Genomic DNA, 27,908 nt, shown 5'->3' with positions numbered 1-27,908 from the left:
AATAACTATTCATTTCTGTAGGTTCTTTTAAATTTTGAAAATGAACTGTATGTTAATAAACACTGACATTATAATCATTCAAAGTGTGTATACATTTTTTTTGGTACATCCTATATTTTACATACAACCTCCCTCCCTCCCTCCCCCCATTGATTTTCAGAGAGAGTGCATGGGAGAAATATCAATGCGAGAGAAAGACACATTCATTGGTTGCCTCCTGTTGGCCCCCTGACTGGGGCGGGATGGAACCCTAACCCTGGTAGGTGCCCTTGACCAGGAATTGAACCGGGACCTTCCTATGAGGCCCACGCTCCAACCATTGAGCCACACCGGCTAGGGCTGGGACACCCTGTATTAACTGACTAGAAAAGCATTCATACAATGAATGAATTAAAAAGTCATTCCTTAGTGAATTAAACACATTCCTTTGAGGCCTTGTAATTAATTACCTCTTGGTTTTCTCAGCGATTTTCAGACAAGGCTCTTGAATAAGACAGGAGAGCTACTTCGTAAGACTCAGAGGTGTAACTTCTGCAGTATCCTCGGTCCAGACCCTAAGTGGTCAAGCCAGCTCTATAACTATCACAAGGAAAGTGCTTTGTAAATGGAACTCTGCTGCCGGCCAGATCCACTGCAAACCAGGGAACTGTTCAGACTCCGACCCCACGCAAGTCCGTGGCTCCGCATTTCCGGGCATCGAAGGGTGCGTCCGGGGTGGGGCGTTTGTATCAGTCCCTACGAAGTCCATTCCCCAGCGCTCTCTTTCCCGAGCCACGCCTTCACTTCGGGCTTGCAGCCGGTCGGCCCCGCCGGAGAGCGCGCACGGGGCGGGGTAACGAGACCGCTGCTGGCTGGCGGGCTGCGAGGGGCGTGGCGCACGCGCGCCAACGCTTCCTGGTCCCGTTGCTGTTCCTGTGAACGCGGCTGGTCGGCCCACGGCGGAGCTGCGGGGAGCCGGAGGGGGCGCCCGGCTGGGCGGGGGCCGGAGCCAGGCCGGGCCGGGGCCAGGGCCAGGGCCGGGGCCGTAATGCCCCTGTTCTTCGCCGCGCTGTTGGCCTTGCTCTTGGTTACTCTGTTCACCCTCTTCCTAGGCCGGTGAGGGGATCCGGCTTCGGCGGGGAGGGGGGTAGGAGTGGGAGGAAGAGAGACTTAGGAAGGGGTGCGCGGGAGGGGGAGATAGAGGGAGGAGAGGGCTAGAGGGGACGGTGCGCGGGCTATGGCGGGCGGCGACGAGGGAGGGGTCGAGCGGGGGCGCTGGGTCTGGAGCTGGTGAGGAGCCGCTGGGATTGAGGAAGACTAAGGGAGCGGCGAGGCCTGAGGAGATGCCGAGGCTGGGAGCTGAATCGGGGTGTGTGTGTGAGGAGGGGTGCCGGCTCGTGGTCTCCCTTGACCCCTCTACACGCCCGGAGTGCCCCTTTCTCCGAACGCAAAGGCACCTGCAGCCTCGCCCTGGGAAGCCAGAACAGGTCTGACCGCCCTGGGGAGAGCAGCCTTTGAGCTGGCCGCGAGTGACCCCACAGTGCCTTCTTGCGGACATCTGTCTGCAGGGTGAAGACAGAGACCCTTTGGGGGGGAGTATGTGATGGCACATCTGACAGGGCTGCCGGTACCTCGACTCCTGTTGAGGCCTCTTCTCTCTACCTCTGGGGTTCCTAAAGATTTGAGGGGTTGCTTTCTTAGTCTCCAAACTTAGAAGGTGGAGTTTAATTTGTCTGATTACATCTGGGTGGAGGGGACAGTCTGGGGCTACAGTTCTGATCATTGTGGCTCAATGTATATGGTAGAGCAGTGTTTTAGGAGACTGGAGAGTTGCCCAGAAGACTCAGCTTCAGGATTTGACCCTTTGCAAGGGCTTCTAGGATCAGCAAGGGGTAAGGGACGCCATAATTGGGAGAGGGTCCTATGAACTCACAGGGATTTTTCCTGCAGGTGGCTTGTGGTCCGGTGGGTCACCAAGTGGTGTCAGCGGAAGCTGCAGGCAGAGCTAAAGATTGGCTCCTTTTTTTGGATCCAGAATGTCAGTCTTAAGTTTCAGCAGCACCAGCAAACAGTGGTGAGTGCTGCGGAATTCCCCGGGTCTGGAGGTGTTGATCCAGCTTAATTTCAACTTCTTTCTTTTTAATAAATTCTGGGCGGCTTCCCTAGTTATCCCAGTCTTGTCACCCCTTTGCCAAGATGATCTTTGTTTGGGAATGCTAGGATTGATGTAAGTTGTTCGGTTAAAAATGCTTCTTAGGCACAGTGTCCAGGGCACATAAGGACGATACAAAGGTAAAGCACAGAACAAAGATAACAGGAAATAGAAGAGCTTACTGTTCTAATTTAAGAGGGGAAACAGGGCAACCTATCCATACAAGAGAAATACAAACATCCTTGTGAGGAGCAGGATATAGTGTGGCGGAGAGAAGCCAGTAGAAATGGATGGAGAATAATTAGTGGAAGGGCTATAGCACTTCCGCCTCTTCTTAGAACCTTTCCTGACTTGTCAAGCTGCTCAAGTCTTACCTAGCGGCTAATGTACAAAGCTTTCTTCCATGATGTTTTAGGAAATTGATAGCCTGTGGATTTCCAGCAAACTCCTTAGCCATGATCTGCCGTGAGTACCCTATATCCTCACTCTTCCTTTGGGGAGTATTTGGGATTGGGGTTTGTAGAGTGAGATTCTTCTACATAGGCCTCAAAGAAGGGACGTGGGTTCTTGGCTTGATGTCTCCTGGAAGCTATTATCTCTAGTGAGACAGATATTGGTAATTACTATGAGACTATCCTCCAGATTTGAGTTACTTTTCTTTTTTTCTTTTGAGCTACATTTTTAGGGGGGATGGGAGAGTGAATGTGAGGGAGGGAAAGAGACTGCTATGGAAGGGATGGGCCTGATGGCAGTGAGGTTTCTCTTCTGGGCAGGCGCTATGTGGCATTGTGCTTTGGAGAAGTGCGTATCAGAACTGACCTACAGAAGGTTTCTGGCCTGTTTGCTCCATTCTCCCAGAGCACAGGAGTGCAACAAAAAGAGCTGTCCTTCAGCCCAGCCTTATTGAAGATCATCTGTCAGGTGAGACGACTTCTCCCTTTTTCTTGCACTGTACTGGGAATGACTGGCTTTGGAATCATGGGTGGATTTTTCTACTCTTGGGGGGCATGATACTAAGAGCTGTCTTTTACTCTCTTTCTGTTAGAAAGAAGGGGAAGTGCCTTGACATTAATTACTGTTCTTTGTTTCTTCCTTCCAGCTATTCTCCATTCATGTAGATTCTATAAACATCATGGTTCTCAAGGTAGCTACCTCTGAGTCCTTGTGGCACGTTCAGATCAGAGAAAGCAGCTTTCTTTTGGATAGTGATGGGAAAAGGTAAAGTCTGGGTAGAAAAGGGTCTAGTAGGCCCATTCTTGCCTTACAGTTGTTTCAGGGTGGGTGGATGCCTGGGCCTTCTTATCAAAGTGTCAAGTTCTTATTCTGTGCAATTTGAGGAGAGGCTGAGATTAGGCACTTCTGCTTGCCTTGACCCTTCCAGCCAACAAAGCTTGATTGAAGGTAAATGCTGAGGAAAGGGGCCAAGTGCTTTTAATTTTTTTCCTTTCTCAGGCTAAAATGTGAGGTGAGCCTAAGTCAGATCAACAGCAAAGTTCTAAAGAGTGGCCAGTTGGTGAGTATGCCATGGTCCTTCAGATGCCTTGTTTCCTTCTGGTCCTAAGGAGGAGCTTAGGGCTTACCCCACAGATTCTGTGTCTTTATGGGCTTCTCTCAAGGTAGTATTCCAGACCACTGAATTTTTGACCCCAAACTCCCAGACTCCCTACACATACATACCTTAGCAGCTTATTCTTTCTGCAGGAGGACACCTGCCTAGCAGAGCTCTCACTGGCCCTAAAGCTGTGTCTAGAGGTGGGCATCACGAGTCGGCAACTGAAGGCAATTAGTGTGGATGTGTGGACACTCCATGCTGAACTGCACGAGGGCCTCTTCCATAGTCAGCTGCTGCACCAGGGCTCAAGCCTGGCACCTAAGCCTATTCCCGGTTCAGGTAAAGCCCCAGTCAGTGAGCTTCTTGGCTGCCCTGTTCTCAGGTTATTTTGGAAGTAGAAAAAAATAGTGGTCTCACTACTCATTTAGGTGTGATTTGTTAGTCACCTTGGCCTCGGATCCTGAGGATAGAGGAAATAGGACATTTGCTTGTGGTGGGTAAAAGAACCAATGTTTAGTGGGTAATCATCATAAACTAGAGGCCCGGTGCACAAAATTTGTGCATGGGGGGTGGGGGGGTGTGGTTCCCTCAGCCCAGCCTGCACCCTCTCCAATCTGGGACCCCTCGAAATCTTGGACCACTGGCTCCTAATCGCTCATCTGCCTGCCTGCCCAGTCGCCCCTAACTGCCCCCCCTGCTGACCTGGTCGCCCCTCACGGCCCTCCTGCCGGCCTGGTCACCCACGCAGCCTGCTTGTTCAGTGCTTTGGTCATCCCTCACTAACCCCCCTGCCGGCCTGGTTGCCCCATGCAGCCTGCTTGTTCAGTGCTTTGGTTGTCCCTCACCCCCCTGCCAGCCTGGTCATAGGCAGCCATCTTGTGAGGACATGATGGTCAATTTGCATATTACCTCTTTATTATATAGGATTAGACCTGTACTATGTGCTTTATATATGTTCTCTCACTAAATCCTCAGCATTGCACCAATGAGAACACTGAAGCCTAGGAAAATTAGAGATTTTTTCCTTTCTAAATTATAAGAGAAAGTTTATTTAGAAAGTCACAGAGGTAGAAGTGAGCAGTAGAAGAAATGGGCTCAGGAAACAAATGACAGAGGCAAAATTAGGGGGTCCTTGGAGCTTAGGAGAGAGAAGGGGAAAGACTCGGGCATGCTCCTGGGAGGAAGAGCCACTAGATAGGTATTTTGACACGTCACACAGCTAACTGATATTAAACATGGGTTTAAATTATTTAACCCTAAGTCCATATTCTTTCTATTATACCAATCTGTTCCCCATACTATTTTTTAGACTCTGGGGAACGAATTACAGCACATTCCTGAATCTCTGGGATATTTGCCTTTTAGCCTAAGATCGGGCATTTGCTTAGTCTATTTTATATAGAAGCTTTTGGTCAAAGAGGACAGGGCATTTTTTGAGACTTGAGGGTGTTAAGGATTGATGGCTTTTGTATTCATTCATGTTTTCAGACGTGACAAAAAACGTGGCTGAGTCAACTCTGCCTGGCCTCTACCTCCTTCAGCAGCTGCCAGACCAGGTGAAGGTGAAAATGGATATCACAAGTGTGGTGCTGTCCATGAATAGTCAAAAGAGGTGAGATCTCTTCTGCCACAGAAGTGTAGAGAGTGATAGTTGGAGCTATATGCAGGGTATATGCAGCAAGTAGCTGCACTGAGCTTGTCTATGCGGATAATGGGAATTCCACATATTTCTGAATTAGAGTCTGTTTCTGGCTCAGGCATCTGAATTGGACGCTGAAGCTGTTGCAGTTCCTGTACCACCGTGATGAGGATCAGCTGCCCCTTCGTAGCTTCACAGCAAACTCTGATATGGCACAGATGAGCACTGAACTCCTACTAAAAGGTTTGGGTGGGGATTCCGGAACTGAGAGAGAATGGGAGGACAGACACTCTTTTCTGCCACGCGCCACATGGTCTTCTTAATTTAAGATCAGTGGGGAGTGGGAGGAGGAAACCATACTGAGAGAAAATAGCCCCAGCTCTTGAGTGTTGGTGACAACCTGTTTAACTCCTTGCCTGTCTCTGATACTCTCCTAGTTTTACCTTTTGCTCCCAGTGTTCTCTGATCTGTCCTCTGCCCTTACAGATGGGTTGTTGCTGTCCCAGAGCCGCCAGCGCATTGTCTGCCTCAACTCCCTCAAGGCTAGTGTGCAGGTATGATGACTGTGGTACCAAGAATTACTCCTTTCTCTGTTCTCTTCCTACATCATTGCCTTTTGAGATAAAACCCAAGTTCATAGTTCTGGTGTTCTCTTTTTTAGGTGACTACCATTGACCTCTCAGCCTCTCTGGTTTTGAACACTTGTATTATTCATTACCGGCACCAAGAATTCTCTCACTGGATGCACATGCTAGCACTTGAGACCCAAGGGTCTAGTTCATCTGTTCTTAAGCAAAGGAAAAAAAGGTCAGTGCAATCTTTTCCAATTACCATTTCATCAGATGGATTATTTTGGTTTAAAGTGGTGTCTTATGTGTAATACGTATTTGACTGTTTGATCTTTCTAAATTTCAGTTTCAATGTCCTAGTCTCAGTAACAATCCTATTTTATATATCTTCCCCATTAGATTAGGCTCTTTAAATGGTAAGATGATGCCCTCTTTTTTATGTCCTCAGTACCTCGTAGCACAGTACCTTATACAAAATAAATGTTTGCTAAACCGAACTTAAGTGATGAACAGTATCTTGTCTGCCTCAGATGATAAGTGACAGGTCATATTAGCAGTGCCATATCTCTCTTTGTGTAGTGCTTGCATTGTGTTGCATAGAAAACTTTAAGGTTAATAGTTTAGAAGTGATACTCCTTGCTTGTAGAAGTTTGAATTCTGTGATATGCTGATGTTCACCATATATGACCTATGAAATGGCAGTTTCATATGTTTCAACCTAATATCTTTCTGGCATTCCTGCAGATTAACTGTTGGGAGTAACAATGAACTGACTAGCTTGGTTTTTTATTTTCTAGTTGCATCCGTACCTAAAAATCACAACAAAACTCACGCTGATTTTTGAGAGCTTCCATGATAGGAAGCTGCAATTCTTTCTTTATCAAACAATGATGTCTTATCCCTATACAGAACTTTCCCCCAAATTCTGGCTCCCATCATCTTTAGCACTTCCATCTCCAATGTCAACATTTCCATTCAGCTTGGAGATACACCGCCCTTTGCCTTGGGATTCAATTCCATCTCTCTGGGTAAGGCTCTGGGATGTAAAAGGAACAAGACCTGTTCATTAGTGGAGCTGGACCCAATTGATGGTCACAGTGGCTCCATAGAATGCCTCTCTCCTGCCTTCTTTGTTTAGATTATCAACATCTGCGGCCCCAGAGTATCCATCAACGGGGCATCCTAACTGTGGACCACCTTTGCTGGCGGGTGGGCAGTGACTCTCACATTCAGCGGGCACCCCACCCACCCAATATGCATGTTTGGGGTGAGGCACTTGTCCTGGACTCTTTCACACTACAGGTAGGTGAACAGGGGCCCACGCAGGTTCCTCATCCTGCCCTGCTTTAGAGCATGTAGCACCTTTTTGGCAGCAGGCAATGCATTAGGGCATTACAGAACTGTGTGTCTGCATGCTCCTAATGGAGTCCCTCTGCTTCTTTTCCAGGGTAGCTATAACCAGCCTCTTAGCCTGTCCAGCACCCAGTCGGATACCCTCTTTCTTGATTGTACCATCCGAGGACTGCAGGTAGAAACATCAGACACCTGTGCCCAATGTCTCTCTCGGATCTTATCCTTGATGGGCCCACAATCTGGGAAGTCAGCAGTGTCTAGGGAATCTTCATTCGGGGAGTCTGTGTCATTACTGTGGAAGGTGGACTTGAAGGTGGAGGACATGAACTTATTCACCCTTTCTGCCCTCGTTGGTAAGTAGGACAGGGAGTTTATACCAAAGTGGGTAGTTTATAACCTAAGCACATTATGCAGATTCAATCTGTTCCTTCTAATTTAATGGAGCTTATTATTTGGAATTTTTCTGAATTAGAGGATGAAATGCTGGAATTAGGCTTCTTGATATTTCTTAAGGGCTTATAAAAGGCAAGTATTAAGCAAGATATGTAAGAAAAAGACAGCCTTGATGTCTGATCAAGAGAATGAGATGCATGTAGTATTTGTTTGTTTTCTTTTTTTCCTTGTGTGATTAGTAACTGTTGTATTTCTGGGCAATTTGTAGGAGTTAGGGAACTTCTTTGGCCTTGCCAGATATTTAGGTTAAGATGGGAAAGGGAAATTTTCCCTTAAACATGAGAAACGAAGTTAGGGAGGTATGGGGAATAAAGAGAACTAGAGTGGAGAGAATAACAAAGGAGAGTGAGGACTGAAGTTGCCATTAGAGAGCTGAGAATCAAGGCTGGCATGGTTTCTGGATGTTAGGTGCTTCAGAGGTCCGACTAGACACACTGACTGTCCTGGGAAGTGCTGAAACCTCCACTGTGGGTATTCAAGGACTTGTGCTTGCACTGGTGAAGTCAGTTACAGAGAAGATGCAGCCCTGTTGCAAAGCTCCTGACATCCCTGCTCCAGTGCTCAGCCTCTCCATGCTCTCCATCACCTATCACAACAGCATCCGCTCTCTAGAGGTAATGCTTCTGTGGGGAGGTTGAATCACGTTGGGTTTTCCTTAGACTTAGAGCATTTCCCAGTCTTTTGAGTCATGTAAAACTCATCTGTGAGAAACACAGCACCTTGTGTTCTTCTTTCCTGGCTTGTTCTAAACATTTTTAACTCTTCCTTATAAAATTTAAAGTATATGTAAAACTAGAGAGACTATGTGGACTTTCGTGTATTCGTTCCCAGCTTCAATAATTAGCAGCTTATGACCAACTTATTTCATCTACACTTCCACCAATTGTTCCTGCCCTCTGGCTCTGGGACTATTTTGAAGCAGATACATAATATCCACTGTAAATATTTTGGTGCATAGCTCTGAAAAATAAGGGGCTTTTTAAAGATCATAATCTTGTGTCATGTTGCTGAAGCTCTCAGCTCATCCAAAGGCTGGAAGATGGAAGTGCTGGTAAGTTTTCAGAGGCTTTTCAATACCTTTCTCTCAGGGTATTAGATGGACTTGGGACCCTCTTAGGAGGAGAGTGGGATAGCTTCCTGTTTGTTAGACTTCAACTTCCTTTGGAAACTGAAGAGTTTCCTTTTCAGAGGCTGGAACTCAAAGGAATTTTTCTGTTCTGGAATTTAAATTTCCTCTGCCCACTTAGATCCTCGGAACCAATTTTATTTTTCAAGCTGCTCCCTTCTTTGAGGCATACTTTCACATAAGTTAGTTTGCTGTATTGATTTGTGTGTTCATTACTTTTTATACTAGAATTTAGTAAAAATGTGCATGAAACATTTTCAAATTGATTGTTGCAGTGATTATGATACAGTGTGGCAGTTATTGAAAGATAACTTATGAGCAGAAACATAAAGTCAAATGGTTTAATGAGTATGTGCTGTATGTACTGGATATACCTTGGTAGGTGCCAAATAATTAAAACACATGGCCTCTACTCTCAGACAGCTTAGAATCCAGTTGAGGAGAACTTTAGTGTGAGTGCTCTTAAGTGCTAAGAACACGGCAAGGGACTACGTAATTAATGTGGTTACTCAGGAAAGACTTCTAGGTGGAGATGGTTCTTGGGTCATATATGCATGTATAATAACCCCTGTCATATCTTCTGTTCTGGGACATGGTAATTGACAGATCCTTTTTTCTTCCTAAAGGTTCAGTGTGGTCCAGGGCTTACTTTACTCTGGAGCCCCCCAGATCACATGTACCTGTACCAGCATATCCTGGCCACCCTGCAGTGCCGAGACTTATTAAGAGCCACTCTCTTTCCTGAGACTGTTCCACTCCTTGAACTAGAGACTCCAGGGCCCACTTCTGAGCGAGAAGGCCAACCTCCCGAACCATCTCCCTCAAAGCGGCTGCTAAACCTGACATTAGAGGTGAGCACAGCCAAGCTGACTGCTTTTGTAGCCGAGGACAAGTTCATTACACTGGCTGCAGAAAGTGTGTCACTGAGCCGGCATGGAGGTTCATTTCAGGCTTACTGCCCAGAGCTGGCTGCTGGCTTTGATGGCAATAGCATTTTCAACTTCAAGGAGGTGGAGGTGCAGCTGCTGCCTGAGCTAGAGGAGATGATCCTCCACCGGAACCCCTTGCCTGTGCTGCAGACCCTCCGGAACCGTGTTTGGCTCCTCTCCCTCGGCTCAGTTTCAGTGGAGTTTCCTTATCAGTATGATTTTTCTCAAACTCTGGATGAGGCTGTGGGAGTCCAGAAATGGCTTAAGGGGCTCCATCGAGGAGGAACTCATGCTCAGGCCTCTCCAAGCCCTGCCCCACTCCCACCTGATCTACTTTTGAAAGTTCAGCACTTCTCATGGGTTTTTCTGGATGACATTTTTGAGGTGAAACTTCGAGATAATTATGAACTGATGAAGGATGAAAGTAAGGAGAGTGCCAAAAGATTGCAGCTGCTGGATGCCAAAGTGGCTGCCCTTCGGAAACAGCATGGGGAGTTATTGCCAGCCCGCAAAATTGAGGAGCTCTATGCCTCTTTGGAACACAAAAACATTGAAATCTACATCCAGCGCTCCCGTCGACTCTATGGCAACACACCCATGCGCCGGGCATTGCTCACTTGGAGCGTGGTAGGGCTAGAGCTGGTGGCTCTGGCAGATGCCTCCTTCCATGGGCCTGAACGTGTGATAGAGCAGGTTCGAGAGCTTGATCCAGGCAGCCCTTTTCCTGCTGAGGGAGTAGATAATGTTATTCAGTGGTGTCGTATGCTCAAGTGCAGTGTCAAGACTTTTCTGGGTAAGTCTTTATTTGCAGAGCCTGGTGTTTGCCCTTGGAGCTCCAAGGAGCTCTTTGAGTGATTACAGAGAAGCTTGGTTATATTGGGAACTGTGGCTGTTTTTGGATGGGTGGAGTGGGATGGGTGTGGGCTCTTCATACCTTTCTTTGTTCCTGAATTTCACCCTGAAACTACTAGTCTAACTTACAGGAACAACTAACTCAGTAATCTTCAGGGTTAGTGTGGCTCTTAGATCTGTGTTATTCCTCTCACCATCTGTTCAGGGTCTCAATGGCCTTTTTCAGCTTTTCTGCCATCTACTAGGTTGTTTTTTTCTCAGTTGAATTTGTAAAATAGGTGGGTAAAAGTAGTGGCAGGGGGGAAAATGCCTGAGTATGCTGACACCGTCCCCTGAATAGCCAGTGTGTATCTTTCTTATAACAGTTCGGATAAGAGACTACCCCCGGTACCTGTTTGAGATCCGTGACTGGCGGCTGATAGGTCGACTTGTGGGCACAGAACAGAGTGGTCAGCCTTGCTCCCGTCGGCGTCAAATCCTGCACTTGGGGCTACCATGGGGTAATGTGGTAGTAGAGAGGAACATGCCCCCACTCAAGTTCTACCACGACTTCCGCTGTGAGTAGAGGAGGGCAGTTGGTTTGGGATGTTGTGATGGCTGGGGTAGAAGATGCGCTGAGGCCCTTCTGCCGTGAAGGAAGAGGAGAGGGATGAAGTTGTGTAACAACCTGTACCCCTTGCCCCTCTATCCCAGCGGAAATCTTCCAGTACACAGTGGTATGGGGCCCATGCTGGGATCCAGCCTGGACACTGATTGGCCAGTCTGTGGACCTCTTGACAAAGCCCTCAGCAGACCCCAGCCCACCCTTGCCATGGTGGGACAAGAGCCGTCTTCTGTTCCATGGGGACTGGCACATGGATGTTGAACAGGCGAACCTGCACCAGCTGGCTACTGAGGTGAGGGTTCAGATGAGTGGTTTTCTTATTAGGATGGTATGGTTGGGGCTTGTACAGCATTTGGGGGAAGAGAGAAAGGTACTGATTTGGGAGATGAGGGTGATATTCTTATCCATGTCTCACCCAAGTTTTTGGGGGTGGTTATAGGATCCATACAACACAACTGAGAATATGCACTGGGAGTGGAGCCACCTGTCATTTCACTGGAAACCTGGGCAGTTTGTGTTCAAGGGTGACTTGGATGTCAACGTGAGAACAGCCTCTAAGTGAGTGGAGAGATAGTGGGGCTTTAACAGGACTCAGGGTGGAGGGAGTGGGGAAGAGCCAGGAGTCTACAAGTGACTGGGGCACTGAAAATTGGGATTGTTGTGAGGCAGGTATGATGACTGCTGCTTTCTGCACCTGCCTGACCTCTGCATGACACTGGACCTTCAGTGGCTATGCCACGGGAACCCCCATGATCACCATGGCGTCACTCTTCGGGCCCCAGAATTTCTGCCTGAGGTGCCCTTGGGCCAGCTCCATGACTCCTACCGGGCCTTCCGCTCTGAGAACCTCAATCTCTCCATCAAGATGGATCTGACTCGGCACAGTGGGAGTGAGGCTTGGGTCTGGGACAATGGGGAGGAAGAGCTGGGAAGGTGGGCTTTGACACTGAGGACTTCAGTTCAGTCTTCTGGGAAGGGAATAGGGAAAGGGCAAGGGAGGATTGGGGTTAGCACCTTTTCGAAGAGGGTTGCTGAAAGCAAAGAAGTTGGATCTTTGAAAAGAGAGGGTGTTGCCCCGTCTTGGTTTGGCTCAGTGGATAGAGATCGGCCTGCAGACTAAAGAGTCCCAGGTTCGATTCCAATCAAGGGCACATGCCCAATTGCGGGCTCGATCCCCAGTAGGCACATGGATGTTGAACAGGTGATTATCTCTCATCATTGATGTTTCTCTCTCCCTCTCCCTCTCCCTTGCTCTCTGAAATCAATAAAATTAAAAGAGAGGGTGTTGAGGATATTTAGTGTGAGGCTGAGTGCTGTTTGGGTTTTTTAATCTAGAACTTGAGCTGAGGAAGGATTTCGATTCATCTCTGTGTTTTAACTGTAGCCAGGAAATGTCTATCCTTTCCTTTGCAGCAATATCCCAGCCCCGAATTCTGCTATATAGTAGTACCCTGCGCTGGATGCAAAACTTCTGGGCAACTTGGACTAGTGTCACAAGGCCTATCTGTAGGGGAAAGCTCTTCAATAACCTGAAACCCGGCAAGAAGAAACTTGGCCAGCACTACAAGCAGCTTTCCTTTACTGCACTCTTTCCCCAGCTACAGGTCAGGCTCTGACATCCCTGCTGACATCTTCAGTTCTGTTCCCCTTTCATTGTTTACTTGTTTTTTTTTTTCTTTCCTGGTCTCTTAATCATCTCTCCAGTGCCATTCTTCATTCAGTGTTAAGTTCTCTTGTTATCAGGTGCATTATTGGGCCTCATTTGCTCAGCAGCGGGGTATCCAGATTGAGTGCAGTCAGGGTCATGTCTTCACTCGGGGAACTCAGCGGCTTATACCTCAAGGTAAGGTAAACAAGCCCTTTATTTCTCCTAATCTATTCCTTGTCCTTTTTTGCTTTCTCAATTCCCTTCCTTTTCTCTCTTTCTGTCCCACACTATTCTTCTGTGCTGGTCTGCATGGACTCTGTATGCCTCCTTTCCTCAGCGGGCACAGTGATGCGGCGCCTCATCTCTGACTGGAGTGTGACCCAGATGGTTAGTGACTTAAGTCAGGTGACTGTTCATCTGATGGCCTCACCCACTGAAGAGAGTGCTGATCACTGCCTTGATCCCTTGGTAACAAAGACCCACCTACTGAGCCTGTCCTCCCTCACCTACCAACGGCATAGCAATCGCACAGCAGAGGAGGTACCGCCTGAAACAGTCTCTTTACTACCTTATTTGTATCAGTACTTGTCTTAGTCTGCTCAGGCTACCATAACAAAATACCATAGACTGAGTGGCTTAAACAGTACTAATTTATTTCCCACAATTCTGGGAGCTGAGAAGTCTAAGATCACGGTGCTAGCATGGTCAGGTTCTGGTGAGGGCTCTCCTCCTGGCTTGTAGATGGCTGCCTTCTCTCTGTGTCTTCACATGGCACAAAAAGAGTACAAGCTCTCTGATATTTCAAGCTCTCTGGGCACAAATCCCATCATGAGGGCCTCACTTTCATGACCTAATCTAAACCTAATTACCTCCTATAGGCCCCATCTCCAAATATCATCACATTGGGGATTATGGTCTCAAAATATAAATTTGGGGGTGGGGGTGCAATTCAGTCTATAGCAATACATTTTAGACTAAGTCCCTGGTAATGTTCCTAACTATATTCCAAGCATATATGTCATTACTCTATCATACACTCACTTGAATCAGCTGTATCAGCATCACTCTTTTTGAAGATTACTTTTCTCTCTCTTCTAAGAATAGTCTCTTGCCCTTCAGGAAATAGAGTACAACATTCCCTAGCACTTTATTTGTTCCCCCAACCCCGAATTAAGAAAGAATTTTAAGTTGAAATTCTGAGTCATTTAAAATACAGTGGATATATCTAATGTACATGCTAAAACCACTTAGTTTTTCTTCCTCCGGGCCTCCCCCCCCCCCCCCCCCTTATCTTTCTCCAGGGCCTTCTTATCTCCCCCAGAACAGGTATTTTATTCAACAGGATTGTTTTCTTATTTTTGCATTTGTGGTCCAGGAGAAATGGTGGGGATTTCCATGCTACCCAGAGGTTCTCTTCCTGTTTCTTAGGAGCTCTCTACTCGAGTTGGGGACCCTGCCTTTCATACACACCAGCTGCACTTGGTAGATTTACGGGCTTCCTGGACAACCACTAATCGGGACATTGCCTTTGGTTTATATGATGGCTACAAAAAGGCAGCTGTACTCAAACGAAATCTCTCTACTGAAGCCCTGAAGGGGTTAAAGATTGATCCCCAGATGCCAGCCAAAAAGCCAAAGCAGAGTGTCCCAACCAGTGCTCCAGCTCCACCTCCTGTCAGCAGTCCAAGCTTTAGCGGACAGCCTGATAAGGGGTCATCAGGAGGTAAGATAGGACTCCATTGGGTTAGGTTTAGAACAAGCATGTCAGACTCACGGCCCATGGGGCGGGCTGCATGCCTCATTTTGGCTTGGACAGGAGTTTGAAAAGCGCTAAATCATGGCTGGTTCTATCTAGGTGTAGCGATGAAACCATTATTTTTCTATATCAGGCCACCCAAGTCTTAACATAGCATTGATATAGGGCATAAAAGGGTCTGGTCCTATGGCAAGCAGGAGGATCAGGAAGAAATGGTGGGGCCAACACAGGATGAATAAGGGAAAGAAGCAAAGAATTAGAGAATTATTTTGTTCAGTCAAATATTTATTGAGTACTTAACAGGCACAGAGCACTGTGCTGGGTTCAGTGATAGATATAGAATGAATAACAGTCTATGTTCCTTAACAAGTTGTCATATCTGGATGAGCTAAGATTAGTTTATTCATTCACTCAATCACTCATTTATTCATAGATTCATTTTAGTTTTATTGAAGGTTTATAATATACCAGACATGACCCTAAACCTTAGGGATACAAAGATGGGAGGAATCTTAGAAACTAGTAGATATAAAGATATGCAAATTATCATTTCATTATGAAAATGCTTTGTAAGAATGTTCAAGAAGAAAGTATTTAAATCAGCATAAGGAAGTCAAGAAAGCCTTCACGGTGAAGATGATAATGAAGATGGGTCCTTTTAAAATATATATTTATATATTTTTATTGATTTCAGAAAGGAAGGGAGAAGGAGAGATAGAAACATCAATGATGAGAGAGAATCTTTGATCGGCTGCCTCCTGCATGCCCCCCACTGGGGGTTAAGCCAGCAACCCCGGCATGTGCCCTGACCAGGAATTGAACCGTGACCTCTTGGTTCATAGGTGGACGCTCAACCCTTGAGCCACGCTGGGTGGGCTTACTCATCTTTTAATATCCATCTCAGGGGTTGAGCGTTGACCTATGACCTATGCAGGAGACAGCCGATCAAAGATTCTCATCATTGATATTTCTATCTCTCCCTCTCCCTTCCTCTCTGAAATCAATAAAAATATATTTTAAAGAAGATTAGTAAGAGTTTTGACAGGTGAAGAAAGAGGAGAGAAGGGCATTTTTAGGGAGAGGGAATAACAAGTACAGACAGATGCAAGTTCATGGTGTGTTTTAAGAACAAGATGAAATGCCACAAGAAAGAAATTAAAGAATATGGAAGTTGTTCTTGCCTGGAGTGAAGGAAGGAATGCACTCAGGGAAGTTATGAATCGTAATGTAAATATCTGTGTTTTCCAATGGTCTTAGGCGACCCTGCTAGCGGTTCTCAACCTGTCTCGACCCACAGATATTTACGATTCATAACAGTAGCAAAATTACAGTTATGAAGTAGCAACGAAAATAATTTTATGGTTGGGGGTCACCACAACATGAACTGTATTAAAGGGTTGCGGCATTAGAAAGGTTGAGAACCACTGCCTTAGGAGATACTTATTTCTAAGACCTGGGGAAGGAGAGGCTAGAACACAATAGCACTGATGGCAAGAGAGGGGTTTCACGTGGAAAGGAGTGGTTGACAAACAGCATTTCAAATAATTTGAAATTAAAAATAAAGGAGCAAAATGGGGGGCAGTGGAGATCCTAATCTAGAGGTGGATATGCCTAAGAGAAAAAAATGCTGCCACTTTACATAGTTTCTCTGGGAATCTGTTATTTTTATTAAAAGTTAGGGGGAAATGAAATGACAACCCTTATTTTACCCTCAGGGGCCAGTGGGTGGAGTGGGGTGGGCTGGAGTTGCAGATTAGGGAGAATACGTCCTAGCCCTTGCCTAGCTAGAGAAATTGAAGCAAGATCGGTTTGGATGTTATCCCTTTGAAACTGTGATTTTTCCCGCTTCCTATTTCTCTGCCAGGTGCCTACATGTTGCAGAAGCTGATTGAAGAGACAGATAGGTTTGTAGTGTTCACAGAAGATGAGTCAGGTGTGAGTGACCAGTTGTGTGGCATTGCTGCCTGCCAGACGGATGATATATATAACCGAAACTGCCTAATTGAGCTGGTCAACTGCCAGGTATCATCTCTTTACCAGAGCACTTGGACACTGGGTTAGGTCATAATCATGTGTTTACCTTCCCCTACCTCTAAATAAGAATGGGTGAATAGAACTCCAAAAAATTATTCCTTCCAGCAGGTATCAGGGATAACCACTTACTACGATATCTAAAAGCCAGTAGAGTTCACTCAGTAGGCCAGAATTAGACCCGGCAGCAGTTATTGGTACAATTCTCTAACTAATCTCATCTTTCTTGGTGGCTGTGGTGCTATGACTCTGCTTCTGTCTCTGATATAGATGGTTCTTCGTGGAGCAGAGACAGAAGGTTGTGTCATCGTGTCTGCTGCTAAAGCCCAGCTGCTGCAGTGTCAACATCATCCAGCTTGGTATGGTGATACATTGAAGCAAAAGACATCCTGGACTTGCCTGCTGGATGGCATGCAGTACTTTGCCACCACGGAAAGCAGCCCCACTGAGCAGGATGGCCGACAGCTCTGGTTAGAGGTTAGTCAGCAGGGCTGGGAAGGCCCATTACATCCCTTTTTCCATAATTGGCCCCTTCCAGCAGAATAATTACAAGAATCTTGACAGTACATATTGCTACCAGCTTAGCAGAAGAATGATAACACCTTAATGTAGGAACTGTAGCTCTGGTCTGTGTCCGTGAATACACAGATTTTTATTTTTTTTTTTTTAATCTCATGCTGTTCTTTTCATTGCAAGAGAAATTCTCATTGCCCAACACTAGAATAAAATGGGTTGGAACTTCTTTTACTTTTGAAAAGTTTATTGACCCCATTAATAATATCATACTAATCAGCAGGCAGCTTGAAAACAGGCAGTAAGTCAGAATTTTATTTTTTTAGAAGTAGGATTTTTTTAAATTTATTTTTTTAGAGAGGGAAAGGGAGAGAGAGATAGAAATATCAATGATGAGAGAGAATCACCAATAGGCTGCCTCCTGCACGCCCCCTACTCGGGACTGAGCCCGCAACCCAGGCATGTGCCCTTCACTGGATTCAAACCCAAGACCCTTCACTCTGCAGGTCGATGCTCTTTCACTGAGCTGGCTTGGGTGTAAGTCAGAATTTTAGATAAGCTCTGTCTTTTCTCTGATCACTCTATTTAAAAAAATAAATAAATAAAAAGACACACACACACACACACACACACACACACACACACACACTAGAGGCCTGGTGCATGGATTTGTGCACTGGTGGGGTCCCTTGGCCTGGCCTGCAGCTCTCTGAAATCCCCCGAGGTGTCCCGGATTGCAAGAGGGTGCAGGCCAGGCCGAGGGACCCCACCAGTGCACAACTGGGCCAGGGAGGGACCGTGGGCCGATGCTCTATCCACTGAGCCAGACTGGTTAGGGCTCTGATCACTCTTAATGAAGATGACTGAGTGGTTCTTTAAGCAAGGCAATAAGTTTGATTAGAAAGGCTACTTGTCTGGGAGTCAGATTATGAGAGTTCTAATGCCAGCTTTGCCATGATAGTAGCCTTAAGCAAGTCACCTTTATTTGTAAAATGGAATTCTAATACTTCATCTTAACAAGATTGTTGAAAGGATTAAATGAGAAAATATTTTGAAAAATATAAAGCTTCATTCAGATGGAAAAGTCTTTTTTTGGTCAGTATGTCTGGGGAGGTATGTGTAAGATAATCTTTTTGTTAGATGGTAAGATTGTGAGCAGTGGCTGTAAATTTCCTTTTCAGCTTCTTGGTAAAATTTGTACTATAATTTCTAGGATATAATATTATTATTGGGAAATTTAATGGTTATGAGATGTACCTAGTCAATATTCTGCATTGTCATTACTTATTTAACGGGAGTTAAGTGTTCACGTTGTGCTGGGCGTGGTACACCCAGTGAGTTACTAGATCTAGCCATGTCTGATAAGGACCAATGTGATAACATCTTTTGCTATTCTGTTCATTGGGGTTAAAGCTTATCCCTTCTTTCTCCTTGGCTACTGCTTCTTCCTCTAGTGACCTTAGGGCTCAATCCAGGAAACCTCTAGTATAATTATTATAAGAAGTAGAAAGCATTTCATCAGATGTCAAGCCAAGTAAGGGTCAGGTTATTGATAATATGAGAGGACATGCCAATATATTACAGCTGTAGTTCAGGCAAGCAGTGCTCTTTACCAGTAGTCTCAGAAGGTAGGCACAGAAGGTGTTAACTATTCACACAGCATGAGCTATGCAAGCTTTACCAACCTGGCATTTTCTGAGCCTCTGCTGCTTTTAGGTATGCCTTCTTTTGCAAGTGAACCCTTCTTTTCCCCCTCAGGATGTGATGTTAATATTAGATCGGAATGTCCTTGGTTTAGATGAGAGAGGGCCTTTGATCTTGCTTTTACTATATAAATTTTTGTGTGACTTGACAGATCTGCTTATGGTTTATATCACTCATTCTATTATTCAGTTTGACTTCAGCTAGGCAGAGAGTCAAAATAATTCAGTTCCTTTCCCCGATGGCAATAGTGTCAGCGTGATTTGTCTGAAGACAGAAAACAGCAAGAACACAAAAACATGAATACCAAAATGGGTGGGAAATTTAGTCTTTGATGAGAATTTTACTCATGACATGATTTGATTTTCCCCCCAACTTTTTAAGTTGTGATAAAACACACATTAACATAAAATTTATTTTCAGTGGTATTAAATACATTTATAATGTTATACAACCATTACCAAAATCCATCTTTTTCTTTTTTTTTAATATATTTTATTGATTTTTTATACAGAGAGGAAGGGAGAGGGACAGAGAGCTAGAAACATCGATGAGAGAGAAACATCAATCAGCTGCCTCCTGCACACTCCCCACTGGGCATGTGCCCGCAACCAAGGCACATGCCCTTGACCGGAATCGAACCTGGGACCCCTGAGTCCGCAGGCCGACGCTCTATCCACTGAGCCAAACTGGTTAGGGCCACAATCTATCTTTATAACTCTGTTTGTCTTATAAAACTGAAACTCTGTACCTATTGCCTGGCTGGAGTGGCTCAGTTGGTTGAGCGTTGTCCTTTGCACCAAAAGGTTGCCATTTGATTCCCTCTCGGGACACATACCTGGGTTTCGGGTTCGATCCCTGATTAGGGCCCATATGGAAGGCAGTCAATCAATGTTTCTCCCCACCCCCCCTTCCTCTCTCTAAGCATGTCCTCAGGTGAGGATTAAAAACAAAACAAAAAACTATATCTGTTAATAACTCCTCACCTTCCCTTTTCCCCAGACCTTGGCAACAACCGTTCTACTTTCTGTCTCTGATTTTAACTACTCTTTTTTTCCCCCCTTATTTTTGAAAGTATTGCATATGTCCCTCCTCCCCCGCCCCCCCCCCCCCCCCCCCCGTCCATTGACCTCTTTGATTTTAACTACTCTTAAGTGCCTCATGTAAGTGGAGTCATACAGTATTTTTGTGTGTGTGACTGGTTTATTTCACTTAGTATATTGTTCTCAAGGTTCACCCATGTTATAGCATGTGTCAGAATTTCCTTTTTAAGGATGAATATTGTTCCATTGTATGTAAATACAATATATTGCTTATTCATCCACTGATAGACACTTGGGTTGCTTCCATCTTTTAGCTATTGTGAATAATGCTGCTATGGACATGGGTGTACAAATATACCTTTGAGCCGAGCATCAGCCTGAACACTGAAGGGTTTTGGGTTTGATTCCTAGTCAAGCAAGGGCATGTACCTGGCATGCAGGTTCAATCCCTGGCCCTAGTTGGGTGCATACGGGAGGCAGCCAATCAATGTTTCTCTCCCCCTGCCCCCTTCCACTCTCCTGAAAATCAATGGAAGAAGTATCTTTGGGTGAGGATTAACAACAACAATGTATACAGTATATCTTCAAGATCCTGCTTTCAGTTCTTTTGGGTATATTACTGGATTGTATTGGAATTCTATTTTTAATTTTTTGAGGAACTACCATACTCTTTTCCACAGTGGTTATACCATTACATTCCCACCAATGGTGCATAAGTGTTCTAATTTCTGGACAATCTTGCCAACACTTGTTTTTTTTCTTTTCTATTTTTTTATAATTAGCCATCCTAATGGGTGTGAGGTAGGACATAATTTTATTTTAACCTAGCTTGTTTTTCTGGCCTGAGGCCTGTGGGCCTTGCAAAATGTGCATGTAACTCAGAATTTGGATGGTTTGGGTCAAGAGAGAGACATACATGTCTTCTACACTGGGAGATCTTTCAAGTTATTCCAGGAAGTGGAAATCTAGATAGATAATGTAACTATTTGTATCATGGAGATCTCTGACCTAGTTGGCCAGACAAGGTACTGATTCCCAGGAGTTAAAGGTGCATGTATCTCTGTCTTCAGGTGAAGAATATCGAGGAGCACCGGCAACGTAGTCTGGACTCTGTGCAAGAGCTGATGGAGAGCGGGCAGGCAGTGGGAGGCATGGTTACCACCACCACAGGTCAGCTCTCCTCTCTTCCCCATCATATGGTTATATGGTTAGGAGTAGATATGCATCCCAAAGGATCTTGATTTCCTTATATACTCTTAATGCTGTAGTAGGACCATTTTGTGTTAGGCTAGGTTGAAAGCAAGTGTCTTGAGTTCCCTAGGCATCACACATAGCTAGCTGGGGGGCTCTTACAATACCTCTATTGAGAATGTCTTTCTCTTTTCTCTTTCCCACCTCTTCCCAGATTGGAACCAACCAGCTGAGGCACAACAAGCCCAGCAAGTCCAACGGATCATTTCACGCTGCAACTGTCGAATGTACTATATTAGTTACAGCCATGATATTGATCCTGAACTGGCAACTCAGATTAAGCCACCCGAGGTTCATGAGAAACAGGAAAAGGAAGATCTCTTAAAGAAGCATGAAGGTATTCAGGGCTTGAAATGTTTTTAGGAGGGTACTAAGGAACTTATGAAAGCAGTTATTTGAGGTTTTGAGGCAGTGTGTTATTAAAAGTCTAACTCTGCACTGGACATTAACATTTCACTTGGCTCTACATTTTGTAAATTCTTCTATGAGAGAATAACCTGTATTCTTGGAGGGAACTGGGAAGAATGGGTATTTTTTTATTTTGAAATAAGCAAACATGTTTCTACCCATGAGCATTTCTCACCAAGCCCTTTCTATGGGGTTAATAGGAGTGGTTCCAAATATGGTTTAGGACATGGGTAGATATTTAAGGAGAAACTTGAGCCTCTTATTTAGCTGCTAACAATTACTTAGGGGCTGTGGATACCTTCACCCTCATCCATCATGAGCTGGAAATCTCCACCAATCCAGCTCAGTATGCCATGATCCTGGACATTGTCAACAACCTGCTGCTCCATGTAGAACCCAAACGGAAGGTGAGCATGGGCCCTTGTAGAATGCCAGTTATCTTCACAGGAATACTCGGACCTTGTGCTTTATTTAGAGTCCATTAAGAAAAGCCATGAACACCCTAGCCGGTTTGGCTCAGTGGATTGAGCGTCGGCCTGTGGACTGAAGGGTCCCAGTTTTGATTCTGGTCAAGGGCACATGCCCGGGTTGCAGGCTTGATCCCCAGTAGGGGGCGTGCAGGATGCAGCCAATCAATGATTCTATCATTGATATTTCTCTCTCTCCCTCTCCCAAATCAATAAAAACATATTTAAAAATTAAAAAAAAAAAAGCCATGTTTCAGACTGAAAAAGGGCCTTGTGTTTGGTACGTCATCTATTAGTCAATAGCAGCAGTTGAAGTTTCACTTATCTAGGAAAGGTCTGAGTGTCCCTGAGACTCATGTGGAGCTTGTCTACTTGTTTTTCTTGGTCAGTTCTCTATTCAGTCATTTAAATACCTCTAAGAACTGTAACTGCTCCCCACTTCCACCATACCTACCCTGTGAAATATACAATACCAAATCTTCTGCATTGGCCTACCCCTTACTCTTGCTACTAATAATGGTAATAGGTAAAGGGGAGCTTTCCAGAGGAGATCCTCATTTATTTTCATTTCTCTATTTCAATTTACTTCAAGACTTGTCTATTAGAAAATCTTGTTCATTTCCCTTTCTATTCCTTTAGGAGCATAGTGAGAAGAAACAGCGGGTCAGGTTCCAGCTCGAGATTTCTAGCAATCCTGAGGAGCAGCGCAGCAGCATATTACATTTGCAGGAGGCCGTGCGGCAGCATGTGGCCCAGATACGGCAGTTGGAAAAGCAGATGTATTCTATCATGAAGGTAATCACCTGGGCAGTGTGAGGACAGGGAGGCCTCCTAAGATGAGGGAGATCTCCTCTCAGTTTCTCCTGTCCTGGCTCCCTAGTCTTTGCAGGATGACAGCAAGAATGAGAACCTTCTTGACCTGAACCAAAAGCTTCAGTTGCAGCTCAACCAGGAGAAGGCCAATTTACAGCTTGAAAGTGAAGAGCTTAATATCCTCATCAGGTGAAACAACATACTTTTCTGCCTTTTTCCAGTTCCCCAGCTGGAATCGATTTCTCTTTGCCTATATTCTGATAGTCTTCACATCTAGTGAGTATTATCAAAGGCTGATGTAGTAGATTCAGGCATCTCTTCCTGATGAGCCTTACTGCACTTAGTCAAGAGGTTGAGAACAAGAGAGCCCTTCCTTTGGATCATCAGTAGAGTACCTGCTGGGAAAGGAGAAAAAGGCTAGTTGGGAAAGATCACTTTTGTGGTCTTAATACTGTGCGGCTGAGCTGAAAATAAAGTATCTTTAAGTGATTAGAAAGGAACAAAATTATAGATATAATCATAGGGGTTATTAATGCAAAGAGATTACTTTATCAAGAAGCTGTAGAACTGAAAGATGGATTTGCATTCCTATGGCAGGATGTGAGAAGCGATACTTTGAAAAAAAATGTAGAGGATAGCTGTTCCAGAATAGATCCATCTCTGGGTTTATCTCATGCATCATTCTAGAGCAGGGGTCCTCAGACTTTAAACAGGGGGCCAGTTCACTGTCCCTCAGACCGTTGGAGGGCCGGACTATAGTTTAAAAAAAATTATGAACAAATTCCTATGCACACTGCACATATCTTATTTTGAAGTAAAAAAACAAAACGGCAAAAACACCCGCATGTGGCCTGCGGGCCGTAGTTTGAGGACGCCTGTTCTAAAGCATTCCACCCCACCCCCAACCCAAATGCTATTGCCCGTATTGGCTTTGATCCTCCTGTCCATTTATAGGTGTTTTAAGGATTTCCAGTTGCAGCAGGCCAACAAGATGGAGCTGCGAAAGCAGCAGGAAGATGTGAGTGTGGTCCGTCGCACTGAGTTCTACTTTGCTCAGGCACGTTGGCGCCTGACAGAGGAAGATGGACAGCTAGGAATTGCTGAACTGGAACTGCAGCGGTTTCTCTATAGCAAGGTATTGGGTATATACAATCATACTAAGGCAGCTGTATTGAGAGGCACTGACCTATCTTAGGAGTCTAACTCACAAAAAGAGAAACAAAAAGGAGCTAGTTATTATATAACTACTAGAGGCCCAGTGCACTACACTCATGCACTGGGTGTGTGTTTGGGGGTCCCTCAGCCCAGCCTGTGTCCTCTCACAGTCCAGGACCCCTTGCCTAAGCCCTCACCTAAGCCAGCAGTTGGACATCCCCCAGGGGTCCTTAGCGCTGCTGGGGAGGCGGGAGAGGCTCCTGCAACCACTGCTGTACTCGCCAGCCGCTACTGTACTCGCCAGCCGTGAGCCTGGCTTCTTCTGGCTGAGGGGTGCTCCCCCTGCGGGAGTGCACTGACCACCACGGGGCAGCTCCTGCATTGAGTGTCTGCCCCCTGGTGGTCAGTGTGTGTTGTTCCACCGTTTGGTCAATTTGCATATTAGGGTTTTATTATATAGGATTAATGATGGTATTAAAGGTTACTAATGAAACATGAGCAGAGTTCCCCTTAGATACATGCAATTATAAATGAGAGTGATCAAATGTTTCCCTCAGTGAATAAGATTATCCCTAGAAATGTGGCCCAGAGGGAGGTACTGCTTGAAATAGAACCTTAATTCTGTACTGGCATTCAGCTTCCTGCAATTACCCATGGCATAGAGGAGAGGACATTGTTCATTCCTGCCCAACCCTGCCCCTTTCCAGGATGTTTGGGAATGAATTAGACTATTTTTGAATGTCATAGTTACTGGGAAATACTACTGGCATTTAGTGCCCTGGCCAGTAGGTCCCGTGAAAAACATGGGATTATTTGAGTTCAAAAGAGTTATCAAAGGTTGGGATTAGGCATATGGAGAACCTGAAAACAAATAGGTTATGTAGCAATTCTCTAGCAAGCTTCTGAGAAAAGGCTTATTATAGTGGATTGGGGGTTGGGGGGTAATCTCTCTTTATAGGTGAATAAATCTGATGATACAGCAGAACATCTTCTGGAGTTGGGCTGGTTCACTATGAACAACCTCCTTCCCAATGCTGTCTACAAGGCAAGTCTTATTTCCCCATTCCTAGCCTATTCACATACTTTCTAACACGGGCCTTTTGTAATGACCCTTCCACATAAACCCACTATGGGAAACAGTGTGGTGATCTGAGATGGAGAAAGTTTGCTCATCTTAGCAAGACTATTGCTTCTCCTTTTAGTCGCAGAGGATTTGTGGGTTGATTTATCACTCTATCCTACAGGTAGTCCTGAGGCCCCAGAGCTCCTGCCAGTCTGGAAGACAGCTAGCTCTCCGTCTATTCAGCAAAGTCCGGCCCCCTGTTGGGGGTATATCTGTTAAGGAGCACTTTGAGGTTAGTAAATAGTCCTTTGGAGATCCAGGAATAAAGGGCAGTCAAAAGCTATCTGTGCATTGTATTATGCTGTTAGGGGTAGGTAAACTGAGGGATGATGTCTGAACTTAATTGCTTCTTCAGCCTTTTTCCTCTTTAGGTAAATGTGGTGCCTCTCACCATCCAGCTGACACACCAGTTCTTCCATAGAATAATGGGCTTTTTCTTTCCTGGTCGAAATGTGGAAGATGATGAGGTTGGTGATGAGGAAGATAAGTCCAAACTGGTGACTACTGGTGAGAACTTTTATGGTTGTGCTCCAGAAGACTGGGGTAGCATAGCAGCCTCAGAGAGAGCTGAAGCTCCAGAAAGAAGGCAACAGCTGGTGTGCTTGCTTTTTCATAGGAATACCAGTGGTGAAGCCTCGGCAGCTGATTGCAACAGATGATGCAGCAGCACTGGGCCCTGGGAAGGGTGTGGCGCAGGGCTTGAATCGGAGTTCTGGGGTCAGAAGGTCATTTCGCAAAGCCCCAGAGGTATTGGCCATGCCCCTAATGATAGAAAAATGGAAGTCCTAGGATACTCTGTTAAGCTTGGCTGGGGATTTCTTCTGTTGCCTTTGAATTTACTCCAGGGATGGAAGGAGATGGAGATGTTTGGGGCTCCTAAATTTCTTCAGATGGTTTCAGGGGCTCACGCTACTTTCTTGCCTTTCCTAGCACCCTGTGGATGATATTGACAAGATGAAAGAACGAGCTGCCATGAACAACTCCTTCATCTATATAAAGATTCCACAGGTTCCACTGTGTGTCAGCTACAAGGTCTGCTCCTCTCCAGCACTTTCTAGAACAGGGTGGGAAGGGAACCAGATAAGATCATCATAGGTTAAAGACAGGGAGATAGTCTAGCTTGTGAAGTTGGGCCATTGGTGATGAATCTGTGTCCCCTGCTTCCATTGTCAGACTGAGATAAGGGGAAATCAATATCTGTAGTTTGCTACTAGACTTGGATTCAAGTACTGGCTTGGACTACAAGTGGCATATGATATGTTTTTCCCTTTTTCTCTTCCCTCCCCATTCTTCTCTTGCAGGGTGAGAAGAACAGTGTGGACTGGGGTGACCTTAACCTGGTGCTGCCCTGTCTGGAGTACCACAACAACACATGGACATGGCTAGACTTTGCCATGGCTGTCAAAAGGGACAGCCGCAAAGCCCTGGTTGCCCAGGTATCCCGGCAGAGTTCATGGCTGTTTGGTTAGCAGGATCTGGAAAGCAGATCCTTTGCTCAGGAGCATTTCATTGTAGTGTGTATTAACAAGCAACCTTGGGATGGGACAGGTGGATAAAGTGAACAACTTTTATCCCTGCTCTCTCCATGACTTTGTTCAGAAGATTAAATTGAATGGTTATGGTTTCATATGTTAACTATTGATTTTTTAGGAAACTGAGGGCTGACACAAACTCAGGTTTAGAATGGCTCTAATTAGACTGTAAGCTTCTTGAAAGCAGAGATCATTTTAGGATTTGAAGGACTCCATCCATTGTGCATGTGTGTAAATTTAATAAATCTTGATTGATTGATTCACTATGACTTAGACTGTCTGTCCCACTAATATTTACCTTCCCTTTTACTCCTCTCTGACCTATCAGGTAATCAAAGAGAAGCTAAGGCTGAAGCCTGCAACAGGGTCAGAGGTCCGGGGAAAGCTAGAAACTAAATCAGACCTCAACATGCAACAGCAGGAAGAAGAGGAGAAAGCGCGGCTCCTCATCGGTTTAAGTGTGGGCAACAAGAACCCTGGCAAGAAGTCCATTTTTGGCAGGCGAAAGTGATCCGGCAATTCAAGAATGGCTGCAATACAGGATCTGACTCTGGCTCCGGCCCCAGGGACTTGTGGGGTGGGAGGCACTTCCCTTTATCCACCAGGACTTGTTGGTAGGAGCCCACAGGGTACTGCAGAGAAAGACACTGCTCTTTAGCAGCTGACCTGTTCTCTGCAGAGTATGGCGGATAATAACGCTGAGTTCTACCTCACACTGATCAGCAGGCCGAGGGCCAGAGAGGCGTCAAGAGAGCAAGACCCAGGGAATGGCCCCAGGACTAGGATCTGGTTCCCTTGGGGTCAGCTGAAGGGGTGGGGGACAGTTCTGATCAAGTGTGATAAATTTTTATAAATAGACATATATAAATATATATATATTTCTCTAAGTGTAACTGCTCTCCCCCTGTGCCAGAAAGTTGGGGGGGCAGAGGGCTGATCTGTCCCTCATTCCACTGCCTTGTATAAAAGAGGTATTAGTGTTATGGGGAATCAGCCCCTCCCCCAATTTGTGCCAAGCTCACTTGGGGAGATGACAACAGGAGCCAGGGCTGGCCATAGGTCCCCCTGGGGTATGCCCTGGAGAATGGTAAGAAAATGACTTAAAGAGAAAAAATATATTTTAAATTTGATGCTGGTTTTTTTTTATTGTGTTGAGTGCATGGGTTTAACCTGTATGTATCCTTTCCTCCCCATCAACCTAAGACACATCCTCTAGCTGCCACTCTTATGAGAGGTTGGCTTCTTCCCTCCTACCTAAT

The 27,908-nt window shown here is 45.5% G+C and overlaps 1 protein-coding gene across 4 annotated transcripts; it reads left to right on the top strand.

The window, feature by feature from the left end:
- Positions 1-834: 834 nt before the first annotated feature.
- Positions 835-27,740, top strand: BLTP2 (bridge-like lipid transfer protein family member 2). 4 transcript variants are annotated; one of them, XM_079798095.1, is made up of 39 exons: positions 835-1,095; positions 1,930-2,053; positions 2,547-2,596; positions 2,905-3,052; positions 3,231-3,349; positions 3,584-3,644; positions 3,833-4,022; positions 5,172-5,295; positions 5,441-5,565; positions 5,809-5,876; positions 5,984-6,129; positions 6,801-6,919; positions 7,030-7,193; positions 7,339-7,597; positions 8,106-8,311; positions 9,450-10,545; positions 10,970-11,161; positions 11,298-11,500; positions 11,648-11,766; positions 11,878-12,098; positions 12,622-12,812; positions 12,952-13,051; positions 13,194-13,396; positions 14,285-14,579; positions 16,477-16,634; positions 16,914-17,120; positions 20,971-21,070; positions 21,306-21,488; positions 21,845-21,966; positions 22,666-22,821; positions 22,907-23,028; positions 23,794-23,974; positions 24,953-25,043; positions 25,243-25,349; positions 25,489-25,624; positions 25,734-25,864; positions 26,048-26,149; positions 26,419-26,553; positions 26,978-27,740. In XM_079798095.1, the coding sequence occupies exons 1-39, from the start codon at positions 1,028-1,030 to the stop codon at positions 27,158-27,160; spliced, it is 6,705 nt and encodes a 2,234-aa protein (XP_079654221.1). In that variant the 5' UTR covers positions 835-1,027; the 3' UTR covers positions 27,161-27,740. The 4 variants fall into 4 exon arrangements, 2 of the variants coding, with proteins under 2 accessions (XP_079654221.1, XP_079654220.1); XM_079798094.1 differs by having other exon boundaries at positions 836-1,095; positions 24,953-25,039; positions 25,239-25,349; positions 26,978-27,738; XR_013815067.1 differs by lacking the exons at positions 26,048-26,149; positions 26,419-26,553; positions 26,978-27,740 and having other exon boundaries at positions 25,473-25,624.
- The last annotated feature ends 168 nt before the right edge of the window (positions 27,741-27,908 follow it).

This window comes from Cnephaeus nilssonii (assembly GCF_951640355.1).
Source record: "Cnephaeus nilssonii genome assembly, chromosome: 19".
Taxonomy (NCBI): domain Eukaryota; kingdom Metazoa; phylum Chordata; class Mammalia; order Chiroptera; family Vespertilionidae; genus Cnephaeus; species Cnephaeus nilssonii.
Note: the sequence above shows the minus strand (reverse complement) of the source record. Positions and strands in the feature narration are given on the sequence as shown.

Excerpts from the sequence above, each read along its gene's own strand:
- BLTP2 (XM_079798095.1), top strand. The coding sequence starts at position 1,028 with ATGCCCCTGTTCTTCGCCGCGCTGTTGGCCTTGCTCTTGGTTACTCTG. Across the intron at positions 10,546-10,969 it reads CAGTGTCAAGACTTTTCTGG|TTCGGATAAGAGACTACCCC; the intron begins GTAAGTCTTTAT and ends TTCTTATAACAG. Across the intron at positions 25,865-26,047 it reads CATTTCGCAAAGCCCCAGAG|CACCCTGTGGATGATATTGA; the intron begins GTATTGGCCATG and ends TGCCTTTCCTAG.